The sequence below is a fragment of the Cydia fagiglandana genome, chromosome 6, assembly GCF_963556715.1.
Source record: "Cydia fagiglandana chromosome 6, ilCydFagi1.1, whole genome shotgun sequence".
Lineage (NCBI taxonomy): Eukaryota > Metazoa > Arthropoda > Insecta > Lepidoptera > Tortricidae > Cydia > Cydia fagiglandana.
This window is the reverse complement of record NC_085937.1, coordinates 8,712,317-8,731,634: the sequence shown is the minus strand read 5'-3', so window position 1 is coordinate 8,731,634 and position 19,318 is coordinate 8,712,317. Positions and strand designations below refer to the sequence as shown.

General features: G+C 37.4%; 2 protein-coding genes and 1 long non-coding RNA gene across 3 annotated transcripts in view; 2 read left to right on the top strand and 1 right to left on the bottom strand.

Moving 5' to 3' along the window:
* Nucleotides 1–19,318, top strand: part of LOC134665109 (uncharacterized) — a 347,418-nt gene that overhangs the window by 18,969 nt on the left and 309,131 nt on the right. The gene's annotated exons all lie outside the window — the stretch shown is intronic.
* LOC134665067 (protein kintoun) lies at nucleotides 5,791–12,167 on the bottom strand. Its single transcript, XM_063521862.1, has 3 exons — nucleotides 10,020–12,167; nucleotides 9,809–9,929; nucleotides 5,791–8,937 (listed from the first exon to the last, which is right to left on the bottom strand). The coding sequence occupies exons 1-3, from the start codon at nucleotides 12,035–12,037 to the stop codon at nucleotides 8,536–8,538; spliced, it is 2,541 nt and encodes an 846-aa protein (XP_063377932.1). The 5' UTR covers nucleotides 12,038–12,167; the 3' UTR covers nucleotides 5,791–8,535.
* LOC134665086 (rRNA methyltransferase 3, mitochondrial) lies at nucleotides 12,483–18,598 on the top strand. Its single transcript, XM_063521898.1, has 5 exons — nucleotides 12,483–13,034; nucleotides 13,188–13,435; nucleotides 15,742–15,897; nucleotides 16,641–16,938; nucleotides 18,399–18,598. Exons 1-5 carry the CDS (start codon nucleotides 12,631–12,633, stop codon nucleotides 18,562–18,564), a joined length of 1,272 nt encoding a protein of 423 aa, XP_063377968.1. The 5' UTR covers nucleotides 12,483–12,630; the 3' UTR covers nucleotides 18,565–18,598.

Genomic DNA, 19,318 nt, shown 5'->3' with positions numbered 1-19,318 from the left:
TAATTGACATATAAACAACTTTTAAGGATGTCGTATTAAATACGCGTAAATCCATCAATCTTTTAAAATACGGTTTTCTAGAAAATTGCATGTTTTTACTAAAATTTTATCAGCCCCAAAAAATTGACCCTAGTCAAGATAAGGCACAGAGACTGACAAATAACACAAAGCTAACTTAAGATACGGGTCAACTGGGTCAAGTTAGTGTTAATGCGAAGCAGCGCGAGCAGCGAAGGAAATAATCCCGGGGCTGGCGGCCATTGTGGCCGTCGTTTCAACAATGGGGTGATTAATGGCACGCGGCGCGTATCCGCCCGCCGGCGGCAAGTGCGACGTGAATGTAATTCTACAAAGTTCGTTACGTGCGTTGCAGCTGTACATTGCTTGTGTTTCATAGGAAAGGAAGTATTTAGAAGCGTTCTGAACATACTTGTATGTACCTAAACAATTAGAATCACAACATTACAAATGCGAACTTACCCTATTAGGGGTCTTTTCCTATCAACCTGAGAGAAAAAATAAAAGATAAACATAATAAATATTTTGTTGGTACCTACAGAAAGTAAATGAAATATATACTTACTTGTATGAGGAGTTAATTTTTAAAATTTATTTTGTAGGATTTCGCATTCATCTTTTAAAATACGGTGCATGTTTTTACTAAAATTTAATCAGGCCACAAAAAAAGTGTCCCAAATCAAGATAAGGCACAGAGACTGACAAATAGTAATACAAAGCTAACTTAAGATACGGGTCAACTGGGTCAAGTTAGTGTTAATGCGAAGCAGCGCGAGCAGCGAAGGAAATAATCCCGGGGCTGGCGGCCATTGTGGCCGTCGTTTCAACAATGGGGTGATTAATGGCACGCGGCGCGTATCCGCCCGCCCGCGGCAAGTGCGACGTGAATGTAATTCTACAGAGTACGTTACATGCGAGCTTGCATAGATGTAAGTAGGTACGAGTAGGTAGTACTATTTAATTTAATTTTATACAATACAAATAGTCTTTTTTGCACATCTCATTACAGAAAATAATATTCCTAAATAATACAGGAAGAAGAGGTTAAACAACAGGCGGTCTAATCGCTAAAAAGCTGTTTTATTTCCGTGATATGCGTTCCACTTCTTTACAGTGCATGACTTGTAGGAAAGGAAATGTTTAGATGCGATCTGAACAAACTTGTAAGTAAAAATTTATTGTACAGATTAGAATCAGAACATTACAAAAACTAACTTACCCTGTCAAGGATCATTTCCAGTCAACCTTTGAGCAACGGAAAGAAAAAGTAAAAAATAGTCAAATATTAAGTAGGTACAGAAAGTAAATGAAATACTTGAACGAGAAGTTAATTTTTAAAATCCAGTAAGTACCTTTAGTACTAGTGGTTGTGAAAATGGTTGACATACTTAGTTGATAGGTAAAATTTAAAAAGCTTCTTCACGTTGAAAATCAAAATTAAATAGGTACCTATGGAAAAGGAAATGCGTCCACGTCCAGTTAATGTTCGTCTAATAACAGGAAGGAAATCATTTCGAAGCCTCATATATGCGGGAATATGCCACAACCGGCCTCTGGGGAACCTTAAATCGCAGTATTTCTGACAAAAAAGGAAAAAAACAACTCTTCCCAGAGACGTACGGTAAGGAAACTCGGAAATGATATCTTATATAATAAAGTTGCGACACACTTTCAAACGGGAAAAGTCTTTAGATATTCTATTGAACCAGCGGTAGAGGACATGATGAAAATATACTCGTAGTAAGTGTTTAAACTCGTGCCATAGAATAGACTTTTTAACGGTAATGAGCTAGTTAATGACAAGACGAAGATGGCTCACGTACCCGCCCGCCCATGATAAATAGGCACGGCCAAATGTGTTTCCACGCCAGTGCAAATAGCACCGTGACGTACCTACGAGCCCGGATCTCCATTACGACACAATGTATTGTGCACATTTGTAAGGGCCTTAATACATACCGAAGTCCGGCACCTTTACAATACGAGGATTTTAACAATACGACTTAAGGAGTTTAGAAGATTTATCCTACTAACTTTTTTCTCGGAAGGTGAAGAATGGAGAGTTATTTTTTGGATGTTTAATTTTTTGTACCAACTATTTTTTTTCCTAATTTGACTGTTTCCTACATTTCTTTGGCATCTACCTACTTACCTAATTTTTAACTGATAATATTATTATTGCTCATCGGGAAGGAAACATACGTGGGATCTTCATTACGCAGTATATTCTTACGTTTAATGTACCTGCTGCATTCTACTGCATACTAAAATATATAAGGTACTTAATGGTAATAAATATATACAATGGATTAGGTACCATTAATAATAGATAATATTAAGGTTGCCTCTACATTTTAGTAGTCATCTCGTTGCTCGCGCACGTAGAGCCGTTAGCGTAACATTGTCTACTCTAGATATGTAGCTACGTTTTATAGTCGCAGGTCGTGGGAGAAAACTATAACAAGAATACTGCTCAGCCACGCCATATGTGCATTTGAAAGCTCATTTTAATGAATATCTTACTGTCACAAAATAAATCACACATTAAACTAGACTTTCATTGCACACATTTGGATATAGCAAGCGGGCAGTTAACAAAATGTGACGTAAGTGTGACGATTAAAACAACGTACACAATGTTCTATATTATCCTAATTTTTCTAGCCGGCCTTCAGTGGTCTAAAAAAGTTTATTTACATACTAAAATGTATAACAAATCGTTAATCAACTAAACTATGTTTCCTTTTGACGAGTGCGTAAAAAGATACAAACAATATTGTATGTAGGTGCTAGATGTAAATCAGTTTGATTTATTTGTTAGTGTATATGCTTTTTTGGGTTTTTGGCTTTATAAATAGGATCGTGAATGTGTTGTCACCCGTCGTCATGGCTAGGGGTAGGAGAAAATGGGCAACCCGGTCCCGGAGAGCCGTCTTTTAAATTGCGACCATGTTAAATAAAATGGCAAGCGGCTTAAAAGCCTCTACCCGCAGATTTAAACGGAGATATGTTTAGTGAACTCGGTATTTTCAAATTGGAGACATTATTAATACTCCAAAGATATGCACAGGAATTCGTTGCTAGGCACAGTACCTATACCTACATATTTATGTACGAGTATAAGGTACCTACCCACATGTACATAAGTACCTACATACGATGTAATATTATTAATGTTTCCGATTCTATTGTCTAAGGCCACGACTTTGGCGGTATGGGTAGTAGGTACTTATTCATTTAATAAAAGGTAATTCCCCTACCCCGAATTCACTAATACACATTTAAACTCGTAATAAGTAGGTATATACCTATAATTTTTTTGTAAGTCAGTGTCAAGCTTTATATATTTCCCTAAACCAATGCAGTCTTATTCTAATGGCTTGTTATGACGAGGTAACTATAGGTAGGTATTTAAGGACCAAAACGGTCATGAAAAACGTAGCTCGTTTCAAATTACAAAGTGGCAACACCTGCACTCTGCCTGACAAGAGAGACTCATTCGTCAAGTAGATACGGCGAGCAAAATGCTAAAAGAAACACCCCGGCCTGCAATCTGTAAATGACTAGCAAATTTTGTCAAAGTCAAACCTTCCTGTTCAAAAGCTCGTTTACAATCGCCGTGACATCGACCAGCATATTACCTAGGTAGCGACAGAAACTAGGATTAGGTACCAGACGTCAGTTTTACGTACACGGGTACCTACCTTGTTATTATTAACATATTAGTTAGGTATTTTAATCTATGAAAGTAGCGTTCTTTTGTGTTTTTTAAGTATGTAGGTATCTAATCCGCACCTCCACCATGTAAAGGGATACGACCTAGCAGGGAGGATGTGGAAGAACATGGGAAGACCATTAAACACAGATAGATAGTATTTTAGTTATACATTTTTCTCTCACAGGTTAGCTAGTTAGCTAACATAACATCAGGCATCGACTACTTTTAATGGCTGCCTCTTTAGGAATATGCCGATCCGCACCCCGTTCCATCTGGCAGCAAGATCAGAATCTAAATTCGAATAGAGTGACGACTGGCCAGTCACTGATCAAAAAGCTTGTCAAAGGTTGCAAACCTTTACAGTTACTATATACCTACCTACCTACATAGTTAATTTCAAGAAGAAAGATTGCTAATTTGGTAATTACCAGACATCGTACATTTTCCAGCATTTTTGGTACAGCGGAGTGGTGTTAACTGAATAGGTATAAATAATTTCAACCCTAATGATTAATTAGCGTTAATTACGTTAATATTAACCTTAATTTCCCATTTCAGTTGAAATTATCTATACCAATTCCGTTAACACTACTCTGCTGCACCAAAAATGCTGGAAAATGTACGATCATTGGTAATTACTAATTATAAGTGCCGTAGATTTTAAGGTTTTATAGGTACTGAGTTAAAATTGTTTTTCTTTTGTGACTTGGAATAATCTGTTTACTTACGTTTAACCCCATCTTTTCGGCACTGATTTCACGGGCCAGCAGAAGTCCCTGCAAATATCAAAACAGAAATTATAAAATAAATAAAGAACGCCTTTATTGCTGTTTAAGACAATTGTTGTGTTAACTGATATTAATGATATATTTCTATTATAGGGAACGTGCATTAACTGTAGGGGGCAGCACAGGAGCCCCCTGTTTATTGGCGCGAAGCGTATGTCAAGTTTAAGTTTCCAATGTAGCCCAAAAATGGCAGACCCTACAATGTATAAAAAAACGTACCGTACCATAATTCACCCACCATACTTTATGTTGATTATTCTCACACTTACTTATTAGCAGTGATCGTACATTTTCCAGCATTTTTGGTGCAGCGGGGTGGTGTTAACGGAATTGGTATAAATAATTTCAACCCTAATGATTAATTACGTTAATATTAACCTTAATTTACCATTTCAGTTGAAATTATCTATACCAATTCCGTTAACACTACTCTGCTGTCCACTTGGCGTAGTTGCTACAGAATTGCGTATATATAATTTGAATATATGCCTAAATATTCAAGAAATGCCTATAATTTGAATATCTACCTGTATATTCAAGTGATACGCAATTTTTTGTAGCAACTACATCAAGTGGGCGGAAACAGGCACCGGACGGTGAACTGACGCACATTTTGCTTCATATTGGCATGTCTTTTAAGACTTATGAAATTTGTATTTGGTAATACTTATACCCCAACTGAAACTCGACACTGTCTCGTCTGTCGGGGAGACGAGTATCGTCTAGGTGCCTACATTTTTAGTTCACTGGCCGCTACAGAAACTTTACTTAACCAGTCTGGAAACATGGGAGGATCTAAATCAAAACATTCGATAATCACGAAAGAGAATATAGCTAGGTACTTATTCACAAGCATAATTCAACAATGCGTTTCTTTTGTTTCATTGCGTTTTAAAACAAACGAAATTCATTCCAATTTACTTATATATAGAACAAGGTTCAAAGTAAACGTTGGAAAACTTTATGGTGGGTCTTACGAGGATATCGTTCTCCGTCTCCTTTCTCCTTTAGGAACTATGGGAAATATTCCCAGGCAGCCCTCTGGATTTCAGTGTAATAAATAGACCCCGTTATCTTGTCGCACTCGTTTCTACGTTATCTTGTCGTTTATTTCGACGCCTGTAGCAGTGGAGTGGGTTCGCGGTAATCGCGGTGTTCACCTTACGAAAAATTGCATTCATCCTTGCAATGAGCTAAACTCCGCCCCCTCATACAGATAAGATAACCAATTAGGAAGAACTTATTTTATAAAATCAAAGATTGATATTATTTTATTGACACATTTTATTCAAAATTACATCATAATTAATATACCTAGTCATAAAAGTCAATCCATAGCAATATTAGCGATTAATAAACTACAGAAAACAATAACTTCATGATCATTTCTATCGATAAACAATTACACAAACTCACTGAAATGTGCCAGTTTATGACAACAGCTGGTCGACTGAATCTTGCGTGGCCAGTGATAGAAAAGGCACAAAATATTATATTTTATACAGCCGCGCCTAGCATACCTACGTACCAAATAACTGGGCAGATTAACTATGTATGTACATCTTTTTGATATTATTCTGTCCCTCAACTAAAATACAGTAGGCTCAGCACGTGACAGACCACCGGTCCCTCTCCAATTAGCCAATTGCATAATACAGTTACAAAGATGGGCAGGTAGCGTTTCTCGCGTGCGAGATTCTGTCGCGGCGCACTCATGCTAAGTCTACAGTATTGATATTTGATAAAAAAATGTTAAAACACTTTCTACCTACCAACTAGCTTTCAATAGCTGGTGCATAATTAAACTTAATCACTACAAATGCATACTTGATTTTAAAGCATTAAAACCAAGATTTTAAAGGGACACAAAAGTTAAACCAACCAATTAGTTTAAAAACTTGTTCTACTATCAACCAGGCCCGTCTTAAACTATGCTGGGGCCCGTGGGCACATAAGAATTTGGGGCCCTTTTGTAAAGTAAAGAGAGCTAATTAAACTAACATTTTTCTACTATGATCTTCTATTTATTGTGAGTAATCAAATATATTGTTACTGTCTGTCCTTCGGGGTCCCCTGAGGATGGGGGCCCTGGGCACGGGCCCCGTGTGCCCTTATGGTAAAGAAGGTACTGCTATCAACCTTATTGTATGACAATAGGGTATATAATTGTACATACATTGTATAATTGTGCTAAGCGCGGCAGTATACAGTACAACTTGCACTAAGTACATTAAGTTACACTGGTTAATATTGTTAAGCGTACAAAATCTAACAATGCATCGTTTTGTAAGTTTTTTTTTCTAACATTTTTTTTATAAATTCGGTGTCTATGTTACATTTATTATTTTGATTATTCGCTACTTTGTGATAAAGTCAAGCTGCACACAAAAATGTGCAATTAAGTTCCAGATTACTACCATAATAAAATTGTACGATTAGCACATACTTTTTTAAACATTATAAGACTCAATAGCAGGAATACCTAACAAACGTTGCATAGTATCAGGCGTGTCTCACTCCGCGATTTCGTCGCTTTGCTACAGGTAGCTAAAAGTACATCCGTTCGACCCCAATTTTGGGGTTTGCCATAAGCAGCGCGTGGCGCTGTCGCCATCTAGCGGCCATATCTTTCCTGATCGTAACAGACGCGTTTTGTTAGAGAGTGAGGCTTCTGTACCTACTATTACTATTATTTATTCTGTGATAGTGGCACTTTTAAGCAGTGGTGGGGCCTGAAGTCACTGAAGGTGGCTTTACTTACAATAATTAAGATGCATTCCTTTGCTTTGCTTAACGGTAAGTGACAAAATCTTCAATATTTTTACATTGATAGTACATACTATATTTTTGTTTTCATCAGGTACACTATGTTAAAAATTTATTAACTGTGCAACACTGAGCAGTTACTAAAACCATGAACGTTTTTAACTAGAAACTTTACACTGTTATTTAAATTTTAATCTTCATGCTAAAACGCCAATTTGTTAACATATAGTTGGTTAGTGGTATAAAAAAAGTGGTTTAGTGCTATATGTGCCTGCTTACATTCACTCCTACTCATTCTACCATCACTGTGCATTAGATCTAAAACTTAAGCTACAGGACATTGTTATTTCAATCTTAGCCAATAATACCAATTAGTCTATTTTGTACCATTTAAATGCATTTCAACTACCCAATATTTAAATATTGTCTAAAATGAGCACAATGAAAATTATCTGAAAATATGTTTATAAACCTAGATCACTAGATGTCATTTTATTTAATGCTGCGTTTGCATGACGGTGGGAAACTGCAAACATCTGTCAAGGTCACATTAACCCTTTCGACGCCACGCCTATTATGTGCAGGGAGCCATCGTGAACCTTATCAGAATGCATGAAGGTCGATATTGGGCTGTAACCGTGTGCGTCAGTTGACGTCCTTGGCGGTCAATTCATCCCATTCTTTAGGGCTCATTTAGACGATGCGAGAACTCGCATGCGAGTTTCATTACATTGCGGGTTTTGACCAGTGCGGGTTAAAATCGCATGCGAGTTCGCGCGCCGTCTAAATCAGCCCTAGCTCATAAGCGGGTCTTGTAAGTTATTATACAAACACCATCATACAAATGCAATTAAAATTGTAATGTTGTAAAGTTAATTATTGCCTTTTACAATTAGTTTTGAATATTTATTTATAGACAAATGTACAAACTGTAACTTTTTGTACTATATTTTTAATACATACATAATTTACGACACTTGTATATTTAATCTTTATATATTCAATGTTTTTATAATTGACCATACTTGGATGTTATTGTGAACCATTGCCATAAACTTAGCAAACACGAAAAACAACTAAAATAGCTACACGCAATAAGATAGGAACTAAATTAAAACTGGGACTATTCCAAATTAATATCTAAAATACTATGCGGACTAAATTAATAAAATGAAATTGGACATCAGACATTTGTATACCATTCTGTGTGTGAATCCCTAAGAGATACATAAGAAATGACAGCACTCACATGTCCAAATCAAATATGAGATCGTTTTTGAACATTACTTCTTGGTACTGGCCTTTGTTCAGTTTATCTGGATCATAGAGATCAGTGTTATGTTTAATATTATCACAGGTTGTGGGTTCCGAGGCTTTTGCTTTCTCTGATTTTGACTTTTTCTCTTCGTCTTTAGATTTCCATATAACGGGTTCTGATTTCCTCGAGTTGTCATTGTTGTAAATGTCAAATACAGATGAAGGGGCGCTTCCATCCGACGCGTCGGTGTCGATTCCGTCGTCCTTCCGTTCGCTGGGGATATCTCTGCCAGTTGGAGTGCTGTGGCATTCGCTTTCAACATCAGAAGTGTCTGCTAGCCCGCTGTCGCGCCGCTGTTTTAAAGCTGACTTCGGTTTCGATTTCGGAATCTACAAAATGAATGTGATTATACAATAGAAAAATAAATAAGTGGGTAGAATTTGCTATAACCGTGCTTTATGTTTACAACATTTTGTTATTATATAAGTTATATAACATTGTTATTGAATATTTTTACTATCTTATCTGTCAAGTCTACTATCAGCCATTGAAATTGGGTCAAAAAAGTGGAAGGTTTCGACAAAAAGTATATATTTTGTTACCTAAACTATTCATTAGAAACTACGTAGGTTCAAATTTTTCTTGGGTATCGTCTTGGGTCGTCCCATTCGTTTTTCGTCAAGTTCTTAAATTAGTCCTATTCTGCTTTCGTCACTCATTCTACATTCGTCACAATCGTCGGTGGCTTTCAATGTATAATAAGTTACGAAAGCAGAATAGGACTAATTTAAGAACTTGACGAAAAACGAATGGGACGACCCAAGACGATACCTTTTCTTGTATGGTGGCACTGTTAGCATACACATAAAGCATTTAATTTACATCTCCAATAAATGGAATTATGCTACTAAGCGCCACTTGCACCATCCCGCTAACTCGGGGTTAAGCGGTTAAACCGTTAACACAGTGTCAAATTGTACTGGTAACCATGGTAAGTCCAGGTTTAACCGGTTAACCCCGGGTTAGTGGAATGGTGCAAGTGGGCCTAAGACTGAAGGTGCGAATCATATCTATGTGCTAAATATGGCTTGGTAACACTTGTTTAAACATTTAACAAAGCACACTAATTTAATAAAAAGATTTTTTCCATGAGTCACGAGAAATGTTTATTTAACCATTCTTACTACTACTTGTAAAACGGATTAAATATAACTGAACTGCTACTCTACTTGAATAGAGAATAAATATAACTGAAGATACCCGAGTTGAGTTGTTGAAATCATCTTCCGCCTCACTTTCACTCTTGCGCCTGTCTTGAGTACGTTTTTTACTCTTTTTCCTTTGATTCTTTTTCTTCTGCCCTTCAATAGATGAATTATACCTGTAAATAAAATACATCAATTTAAATTTGTTAATGGAATGACCATAATTTTTGTAATGTAGATTTTCAATGCATTATTTTTATACATACCTATAAAATTGTTTTGCAATGACATCACTGAACCTAACAGTCTTTTTTAAGCTGGATTCTTCAGGAATACAGTCAGAGCTGACATAATCCATTGAAGAAGCAACATCTCCGACACTAGACTCCGAAAAGCTTCTCATCATGTGCATTGGTTTCCTCAGTATACTCTTGGCTCCAGTCTCATTCATTCCCGAGTCCACCCACACAATTTCTTTCTCTTTAGGAGATCTGGGTGATTCAATGTCATCACTGTCCTCATTTTCAATATTTGAGGACACTACTATGTTTGTCTCAGAGCCGAAATTTGTTACTTCAACAACAGGTAAAGAAATTTCATCTTGAGGCAGTTTCTGACTTAAAGCTGATTGGTCACTGGAAGACTTTTTCACTTGGGACATGTCAAAGTATTCACTGGTTAGAGAAGCATCGCTCAAACCTATTTGGAATTTTTCAGGCAAGTTGCCAGACACTTCTAACTGTAGAATAACATTGTTATCCCAAGGTTCTCCAGTAGCATTCTCAAATTTTACTCCCTCATCAAATACTATAAGTGCTGCATAATGAACTGGTACAAATCCTGATCCTACTGTAGTAAATTTGATGTAAACCTTATTGTCTTCACTCTTTACTTTAACAGAGTCCGGCTCAGTGTTTTTAACATGGAAAGTAAAAGCAACAATATCATCAAGTACATTATGTGTGTATGATGGTAAAATGTATCCATATGAAGGGTCTAAGAATGCTTCTTCAGATGATTTATGTTGTAGTTGTTGAGTAGTAGGGCTTATAGCAATCTCTGCAACAGTAGATGATAATTCTTCAACTAAATTATCCCTCTGGTCATCATCACTTTGAGAACTGGAGTTTTCTTCACTTTCTACTCCACTGTCTGCTTTGCTACTATCTTTCTTTATATTTTCCCTGACTACAGGTAATGTGACAATAAGCATGTGCTTTGTTTTATCAAACTTAGCACTTCCATTTTCATCATTAACTGCATATGGAAGAGTTATGGCAAGTTTGTATTTAGCTGGCTTTTCGCAAGATAAACTCAGTGATTTTTCCTTAATATCTAAAGTACAATCTTTAGTAGAGGACAGTAGAGGAAGATTAATTTCAACCACTATTTGACTGGGTATAGCAGTGTACTGTTTACTGTTTTTGTCATAAGTGAATTCTTGCATGTCAACATTCTTCTGTTGTTTGATAATGTACTTGGGTATAGTGTATCCATTGATAGTTTCATGACTAAATTCTTTTTTAGATTTAGCTTTAGGTTTGGACTTACTGACACTTTTAATTTCTTCAGATTTAGATTCTACTGGAAATGTGCGTTGTGGATATAATTTCTCCAATACTTCAGGAGATAAAGGTTCCGCACCTTCTTCATCATCTAAAGGAATACCCTTAAAATCTGGATCCTCTTTCCGAATAATAGCTGGAGTAGTCATTCCCTTGTATAATGACTTAGGAAAACGTAAATTATTGTTATCCAGGTGAATGTTGTATGTCTTCATCAAGCCATCCAACGCAGTCTTGTTGACCAGTTCACGGAACCTTTTATTAACCTCTGCCATGCGCAATGTGTCAGGGTGGAACACTACATCGTAAATGACACATCTCTGTTTTTTCTGATCATAATCTTCCCTGGGAGGGATTATAGTGTATGGTATTTGCCAATTCATACCTCTCTGGTTATCGACCTCTTGAACGCTGCAGGACGGTTTGCCGACATTATCATTGCTACAAATATTAACGAACGCTTTCCGGTCGCCAGCGACGCTTGTTTTGATAACATACCCGCCCTTCGGATTAATAAAGGTTACATCATAACCACGCTCCTTCTCTAGCTGGGTCATTTCCTTCTGGTAAAGGGCTTGATTCGCCGGGTCACGTACTTCTTCAGCGTACTCCGCAAGCATTTCTCGAAATTTCTTATTCTTCATGGCGTCTTGAATATTTTCAAGATCAGACCGGGTAAATTGGATATCCTCGTCACGAGGTTGTACGCCTGTTGCCATTTTGTCTAGAAGTTTGTGTTGGTTTAAAAATAAACACAAAATAACTACGCATTCACAAGATCACGATAATACATTAAAACATTCAGTTCAGCTGAGCCGATGATAAGGTTAGTGTTGCATATTGACAAAATTTTCCATCGCAACGTCAACAAAATATCATAAGACCACGTAATAAAAAATACAAAAAAAAAATGTTAAGTTGTCATTACTGAAGTTACTGTGTCTTTAATATAGAATAATATTAATAAATACATTGTTCAAAAATATGTTGTATTTTTATAAATAACAAACTGAATACTTAAATCCATACAAATAAAGAAAAATAGCCTTTTGGCTGCTTGGCAATTGCTTGGCCATTGGTCTCTTTATGTCGAATTATCGTGTAAACTATGTTTAAGTGAGTTGAAGTTTGGCATATGTCAAAAATGTCAAATACTCAAAAAAATATAACCTAAAACTTTCGTAGCTGCACTGCACTGTACGTGTAATTTTATAGTATTCTAATAGTTTTATCGCTAAATGTTCAATGCATTAAGATTTGCAAACGTTAAAATACAAAAAAAAAATTGTTTTAACTGTTTAAAGTGGGAAAGATGTCCTTAACAAACCTACATCGTATCGCTGTTCAGCTGGTTGCCCGGCATCCAGTTCTCGATACAGCAAGGTCTTATAGCCGATGGGCTCACAGGAATCCGGCCAAAGTAATCTTGCCTTACGAGCCAAATTCAGAAGTAAGTTTGAAAAAGGAAAAGATAATTTCCTTAGATCCTGAGAAGTTCAATAAACAAAAAGAAAACAAAAAAGAAAAGATTGCGGTAACAAACAGTTCTCAGAACGAAACATCGCACAAACTAACTCCTGAAAAATCAAAAGAAATAAAGCAAAAACGAGACGAATTAATGAAAAAGAGGAAGTTTTATCTGAGCCAGGCAAAAGTGTTTGATGATAACAATGAAATTATGTATGAAAAATTGAAAGACAATGATGGATGGTTAAGGTAAGTTCAGTGTTTCACCAAACCTTACCTGACAAATGCAACTTTTATTTGAAATAAGATATCAAAATCAATGTATAGTCATTTTGTAGGTTTGGTGGATTGGTTATAGTGGATTGAGTATTACAACTATTGTTTATATATATTTTTTTTCAGTTCCCTTCTTGTCAAATTAAAATCAAAGAAGGACAAAATGCGCAGTGGACAGATCCTGGTTGAAGGTTGGCGACTAATAGTTGATGGTCTCGAGGCTAAGTGTCCTCTTAAGTACATTATCTTTAGTAACACAGAAGATTTACATCACTTGAGACCATTCTTACCGAAGACTGGAGTGAAATTATTCAAGACTTCTTATAAGGAGATGTCAATGTGGTCTAATGTTGAGACACCTCCTGGAATATTTGGTTTGTATACTTGATTTTTCTCTATCAAAGGTCAATGTGGGGAAGACCAGTATATTATATACAGGGTGGAAAGGCACGACGATCCTTTCCGCAAAAGGGGGATTGTTTAGCCTAAGCTCTATATTTTCTCCATAGAAACTATGGTAATATGGGCAACCGTTTCTAAATTATGGCCTTTTAAACATCCATGCAAAAAACTACTTTGTTCTAACCCTAAAAGGTGACAGGGTCAATGAACTTACTTGTAAACAATCAGTATACGACAGGAAATTATGCTTATTTGTTGCCATCTAACCATTCTTAGGTCTGCTTACAACACGGTAAGAATCGTTGCAGGATTTTCGCTTTCTTAGTGGTTCCACTTGTTCAATACTTGAATGAAGTAGTTATGTTATTCCTTAATAATAATAATACTAACCATAACATTGTTTACAACGACTGTTCAAATTGTGACATTGACAACCACTCAAAAGTACGCAATTGTCTTATAAATATCTCTGGTTTCCTTGACTGATAAAAAAGGTTTTAGTTTCTTAACACGTTTCACAAAATTATTTTCGAATAATTGGAAACTATCTAAAATAATAAAAATTACAAGTAGATTGTGTTTGACGCACCCCAAATGAACTTGCAAAAATGAAATACTAAGAATAAATCAAGAATAAATACGTCTTAAATACCTAACTAACAAACCTTCTTGCGTGGTAGGAAATAGACAAGACGTCTGATATTTGAAATTAAATTGTCATTGAACTTTACTTATCTAATGTCATATTCTTCAAATAAAAATGCAGTTGTTAGATGCTCGTGGTTATTTAAATTTATGGGGCTGTGTAAAAGATATGGTGTACCAAACGGAATGTGAAACTGCGGATGAAATGAGACATTAAAGGCTAATTGCTGCTTTTGACAATCTGCGGAGGAAAAATGACGAAGAGCATAGTACACTATCGCATGGGCAATGTGCGCGGGCTCGGGTGCGGGCTGCGGCGTACACGGCGGTTATAAGACACGGAGGTACACTTGAACACCGTATGTGAAGATAAGATAGTGTTAAATATTGGCAAAAAGTAATTATCTAAGAAAGTAATAAAATTGTTTGTAATATTTTTGCATTCATTTGATTTATTTGTCATTTATGCGTCATTCATACATCATTGCGATTCTGTCAACGATCGGAAAAAAGCGTAAAGTCCCGAGCTTTCCTGACGGAGATCCTTAATCTAGCCGTCATGTGCACATGTTATAGGGTTATCACCACAGTTAAAAAGTAGAAAATTTTGTATTTTTATTTTTTACTCAATTAACGATTCTTACCATTACCAATCTGGTCTGTATCACTTAAACGACCTAATACTTCCGGGAAGGATCGTCGTGCCTTTCCACCCTGTATGCATATTTTTTTTTTCTTGCTAACACAGTCATAGGGCAAGAAATACTTCCTCAAACACAGTCAGAAAAGAAGAGCCTCTGCTCTACCTTCTGTAAGGATGGTATTCCATCCGTCTAATATATTGGTCCCCAGTGTATTTGCGTCCCCCATTTTGCTTAATGAGAGAGTGAGATGCAATGCACATTGGACAAAGAAATTGGACAGGTGTAATACCACCCTAAGTTTTTGGAGTATGTGTCAATGCAGGTGGAGAGGAGAAAGAAGTCAGCTCGTCCGAATCAGTGCGGTACCGCACCGACTGGACCTAACCATTTGCTGCGTCCCGCAACACCGACGACGCTGCTGTATGTGTCCCGATTACACTACCTTACGAAGGTCGAGGAGATCGTGAAGTATGTACGAGTCAAGTCCGGATTCATCCTGAGGGCCGTGAAGTTGAAATCTCGACACAGTGTGAATTTTAATTCTTTTGTGCTGAGCGTTCCGACTGAACATCTAGCGACCTTCACCAAGGAGGAGTTTTGGCCGAAGGGTGTCAAGTTCCGTCGGTTCCGCGGCCGGCTCCCTGACACTGCGGGGTTGCGAACTGCATCGCAGCCATAATTGTGTTTTTAGTTTTAAGATATATTTTGTATTAATATGTATGCTAGTTTTAAGGTATTTATCTATGGGCCAATAGTTGCCTGAAAATAAATGTTTTCATTCATTCATTCAATGCAGAAGGTAGAAGTGTTAAAAGAACTTGTAGACAGTGTAACCTTATAGATACACTGTTGTCACATTGAGTGTTACTTTATTTTGAACACAAATTACTTAGTTTTGTACCTTAAACAATAAATGGCAAAACAATTTTTTACACGCATCTCTTTTCACTTAAAAAACCTTACTGAAATACGAATTGTTATAATTTCAGGTATTTTTGAAACACCAACACCACAAACTGTAAAAATGTTGTCCAAGCCCTTACCAATGCAGATCATATGTGACCAAGTTAGAGAGCCAGGCAACTTGGGGGCCATACTAAGAGTAGCGGTGGGGTCTGGCTGTGAAAAAGTATTGTTGACTAAAGGTTAGTAATATTGAACACAATTGGTTGAAAAACCTACATATTCCTTTCATAGTTAATATAATAACATAATGGAAACTAACTACTGGGATGAAGAATAGTTCTTCCCAGTGGTAAAAAGGTAGAAAATCTAGGGGTTATCAGTGGTAACAACTTGTTGGTATTGTTGGTAACAGGTGAAAATAACTCATTTGGTTGCAATGCCAATGAAGGAATAGAAAAAATGTTGATTGAAAACCCCCTCTTAATTGAAAAATTTAAAAATATTGAATGTTTAACCCCTCATAATTGAAAACTGCTTGGAATAGACAAAATATTGAATTTTTAACCCCTCATAATTGAAAACTGCTTGGAATAGACAAAATATTGAATTTTTAACCCCTCATAATTGAAAACTGCTTGGAATAGACAAAATATTGAATTTTTAACCCCTCATAATTGAAAACTGCTTCATCATCTCAGCCATAAGACGTCCACTGCTGAACATAGGCCTCCCCCTTTTATGGGGGGGTGAATGCCATAATCGCCACGCTTGGCAGGCGGGTTGGCGATCGCAGTCGAGTACACCGAATTTGAGGGACGCTGCTGCCCGTCCACCGGTGGTCTTGGACGTAGTTTAAGGACATACCCGGGTCCTGGACGTAGTTTAAGGAACATAAACTGCTTATAATAAACGAAATATTAAATTTAAAACCCCTCATAATTGAAAACTGCTTGTAATAGACAAATTCCCCATTTTTTTTCAGGATGTGTTGATGTCTGGGACCACAAAGTTGTAAGAAGTGGCGCTGGCGCTCACTTTCGACTACCGATCTACACATCTCTAGATTGGGAAGACTTGCCTAAACAGCTTCCAAAGCATACTTCAGTAGTCATCGCTGACAGCAATGCAAAGTTTGACTTGGATATTGATTTACCTGACGAGGGAACTGTGCAAGGCACACTTCCAGTTCTGCCTTATTACGGAGTGGATTATGGTTCCTTAGGTCATGTGACTTTGATTATTGGTGGAGAGACTCAGGGCATTAGTGAGGACAGCTACAGGTATTATTCATATGGATAGTATTTCCTATTGAATGCACTTGCATCTATATCTTTATGATTTTGGCCACTTTGATTGTCTATACCTATAGTCCGTTTTTTTAGCATTAGAAAGAACTTCGCAGAAGTAAGCTTGTGGTTCCAAATCCGGCACTTTTAGCGGTAATAATTTGAAGTAAATTATATGTATTGACCATGCTACATCAGATAATTTAATAATTATTAACAATTAAAGAGCCTGATAAAAACTGCACGCTTGCTTCTGTGGAGTTCTTACTAATGCTAAAAAAAACGAACTATACCTGCTGACTATACTTTCGTGTAGCGCTTCGCGTACAGTTTTAGCATAGACCAGGGCTCTCCAAACTTTTTAACCTGAGGGCCATATTGCGCCTTTGAAACTTCCGTGCGGGTAGGGATTGCAATTGCTGGATCCAGCTGGATCCAGCGCTTTTTTCGGTCTGCTGGATCCAGCAGGCAGCGCTGGATTGATACCGATCCAGCTAAAATCCAGCTGGATTGAAAATGCTGCTGGATTGCAAATGCTGCTGGATTGCAATCCCTACGTGCGGGCCACCGTCGGCCCCGGGGGGGAGGGGTGTATCTGCTATATAAGTATCTGGTTGCTGCTGTTAGGGCTGAACCCCTGGAGCCTGGCTCCCGCGGGCCGGACGCTTTGGGTGTCGACTGGCCGGATTGGAACGGGTCGCGGGCCGGGGTTTGGAGAGCCCTGGCATTAGGGCATGCAGTACCGGTCCCGGTACCAAGAATTTCATTTCCCGGTTCTGGGCATGGCCGGAACCGGGATTCCCGGTCCTTCCCGGTTCTCAAGGCATCTTTTGATTACTTGATTTTAGTCTTGCTATTAGTAGGTATTACTAGATATCATCACTAATTACTTGCCAACATCCAATCAGCTGTTGGATGAAATTGTTTCTGTTAGCGTACAATCTTTATGAATGACTTATTTTCATATAAATCATTGCATAAGAATTAATAAATGACTTATTTTATTATAAACAAACACTTAATTGGCGTTCCAACCTATTTTACGAAATTAACCGGCACACATTGGCTCCGCCTGGGCCGAGCCACACGGCCGTAGCGTAGTCGATGCACTCAGCACTATATGACGGCACGGCCTGCCTTCACGAATGCCTACTTTACTAGGTTAATTCATCGGGTTATTTGGGTCCCCCGTTTCATAGCACCATTATTAAATGTTATATAATGTCCCGAGCTAAAGTACTAATACATCTACTATTGAAATGGGAATAAATAGTCATATGATGAGAATCGGGAAGTACCGGTACCGGGTCTTCAGTACCGGTTCTTTTGATACCATAAAATTCCCGGGAATTCCCGGGAATATGAGAACCGGGAATTCCCGGGAGCATGCCCTACCTGGCATAGACGAACTATCTTTTTTGCCGATTGTTAACCATTTTTTTTTTGTTTCACAGGTTAGCAGCTACCCAGAATGGTTTGCGACTCAATATCCCCCTACAAAAAGGCGTTGACAGCCTGAACACTGGCATGGCGGCGGCGGTCATCGCTTTTGAAATCCGAAAGCAATTCATACAGGCCTTTAGGCAAGCCAAAGACAAACAGGCTGTCCAAGTAACTTAAACGATTGAATCTTATGTAGATTTTAGTGATAATACAGTAGTAAATATAATATGCCTATTGATTCTTACGTTTATTTTTCCCTATCATACATCATTCTGGCTACATCATTTTTCTTACATTTGATTTTCAACCTTAGGTCACTAATTATAAGATAAAAGATTCCTTACTACACCAATGCAATAGGAACGTCCGTTTTATTTTATCTGGATAAAGTAGAAAATAAATCTAACATGCACAATACGTATTACACTGCTACTATAGTCAAACTTACTGCTTGGTTACTCTTCGTTGGCCCAATATTACAGGCAAAGAGAATATTATAACCACTTTACAGGGTTCTATGTTACATTCTCAAGATAGTTGCAATTCGACTTAATGTCACTATGACAATGTTCAAATTTTAGTTATATAAAAGTCAAACATAGAACCCTGTAATATTGGGCCAGGGTCTCGTAATCTTGTATGCGGTTACTTTGTTTTTAGGCTTGACTGACTAGAAGACACGAATAATATTCAAGATTGACGTTAATGCCATCTAGTGAATGTTAAACCAACTTGAAAGCCGTGCGAGTTGGCCTTATCATCATACGTCGCGGGCTGAGCTCGGACCTGCGCTGAATAACTTACCCATCATCCGTCAGATGTCGCTACGTATACACTGGAGTAAGTTTGGTAATGTTTAACCAGAGATATATATAACTCCGTATAAGATAAATAAAGTCTAAGAAAAAAACGTGCCTCGGATGTCAAGCAA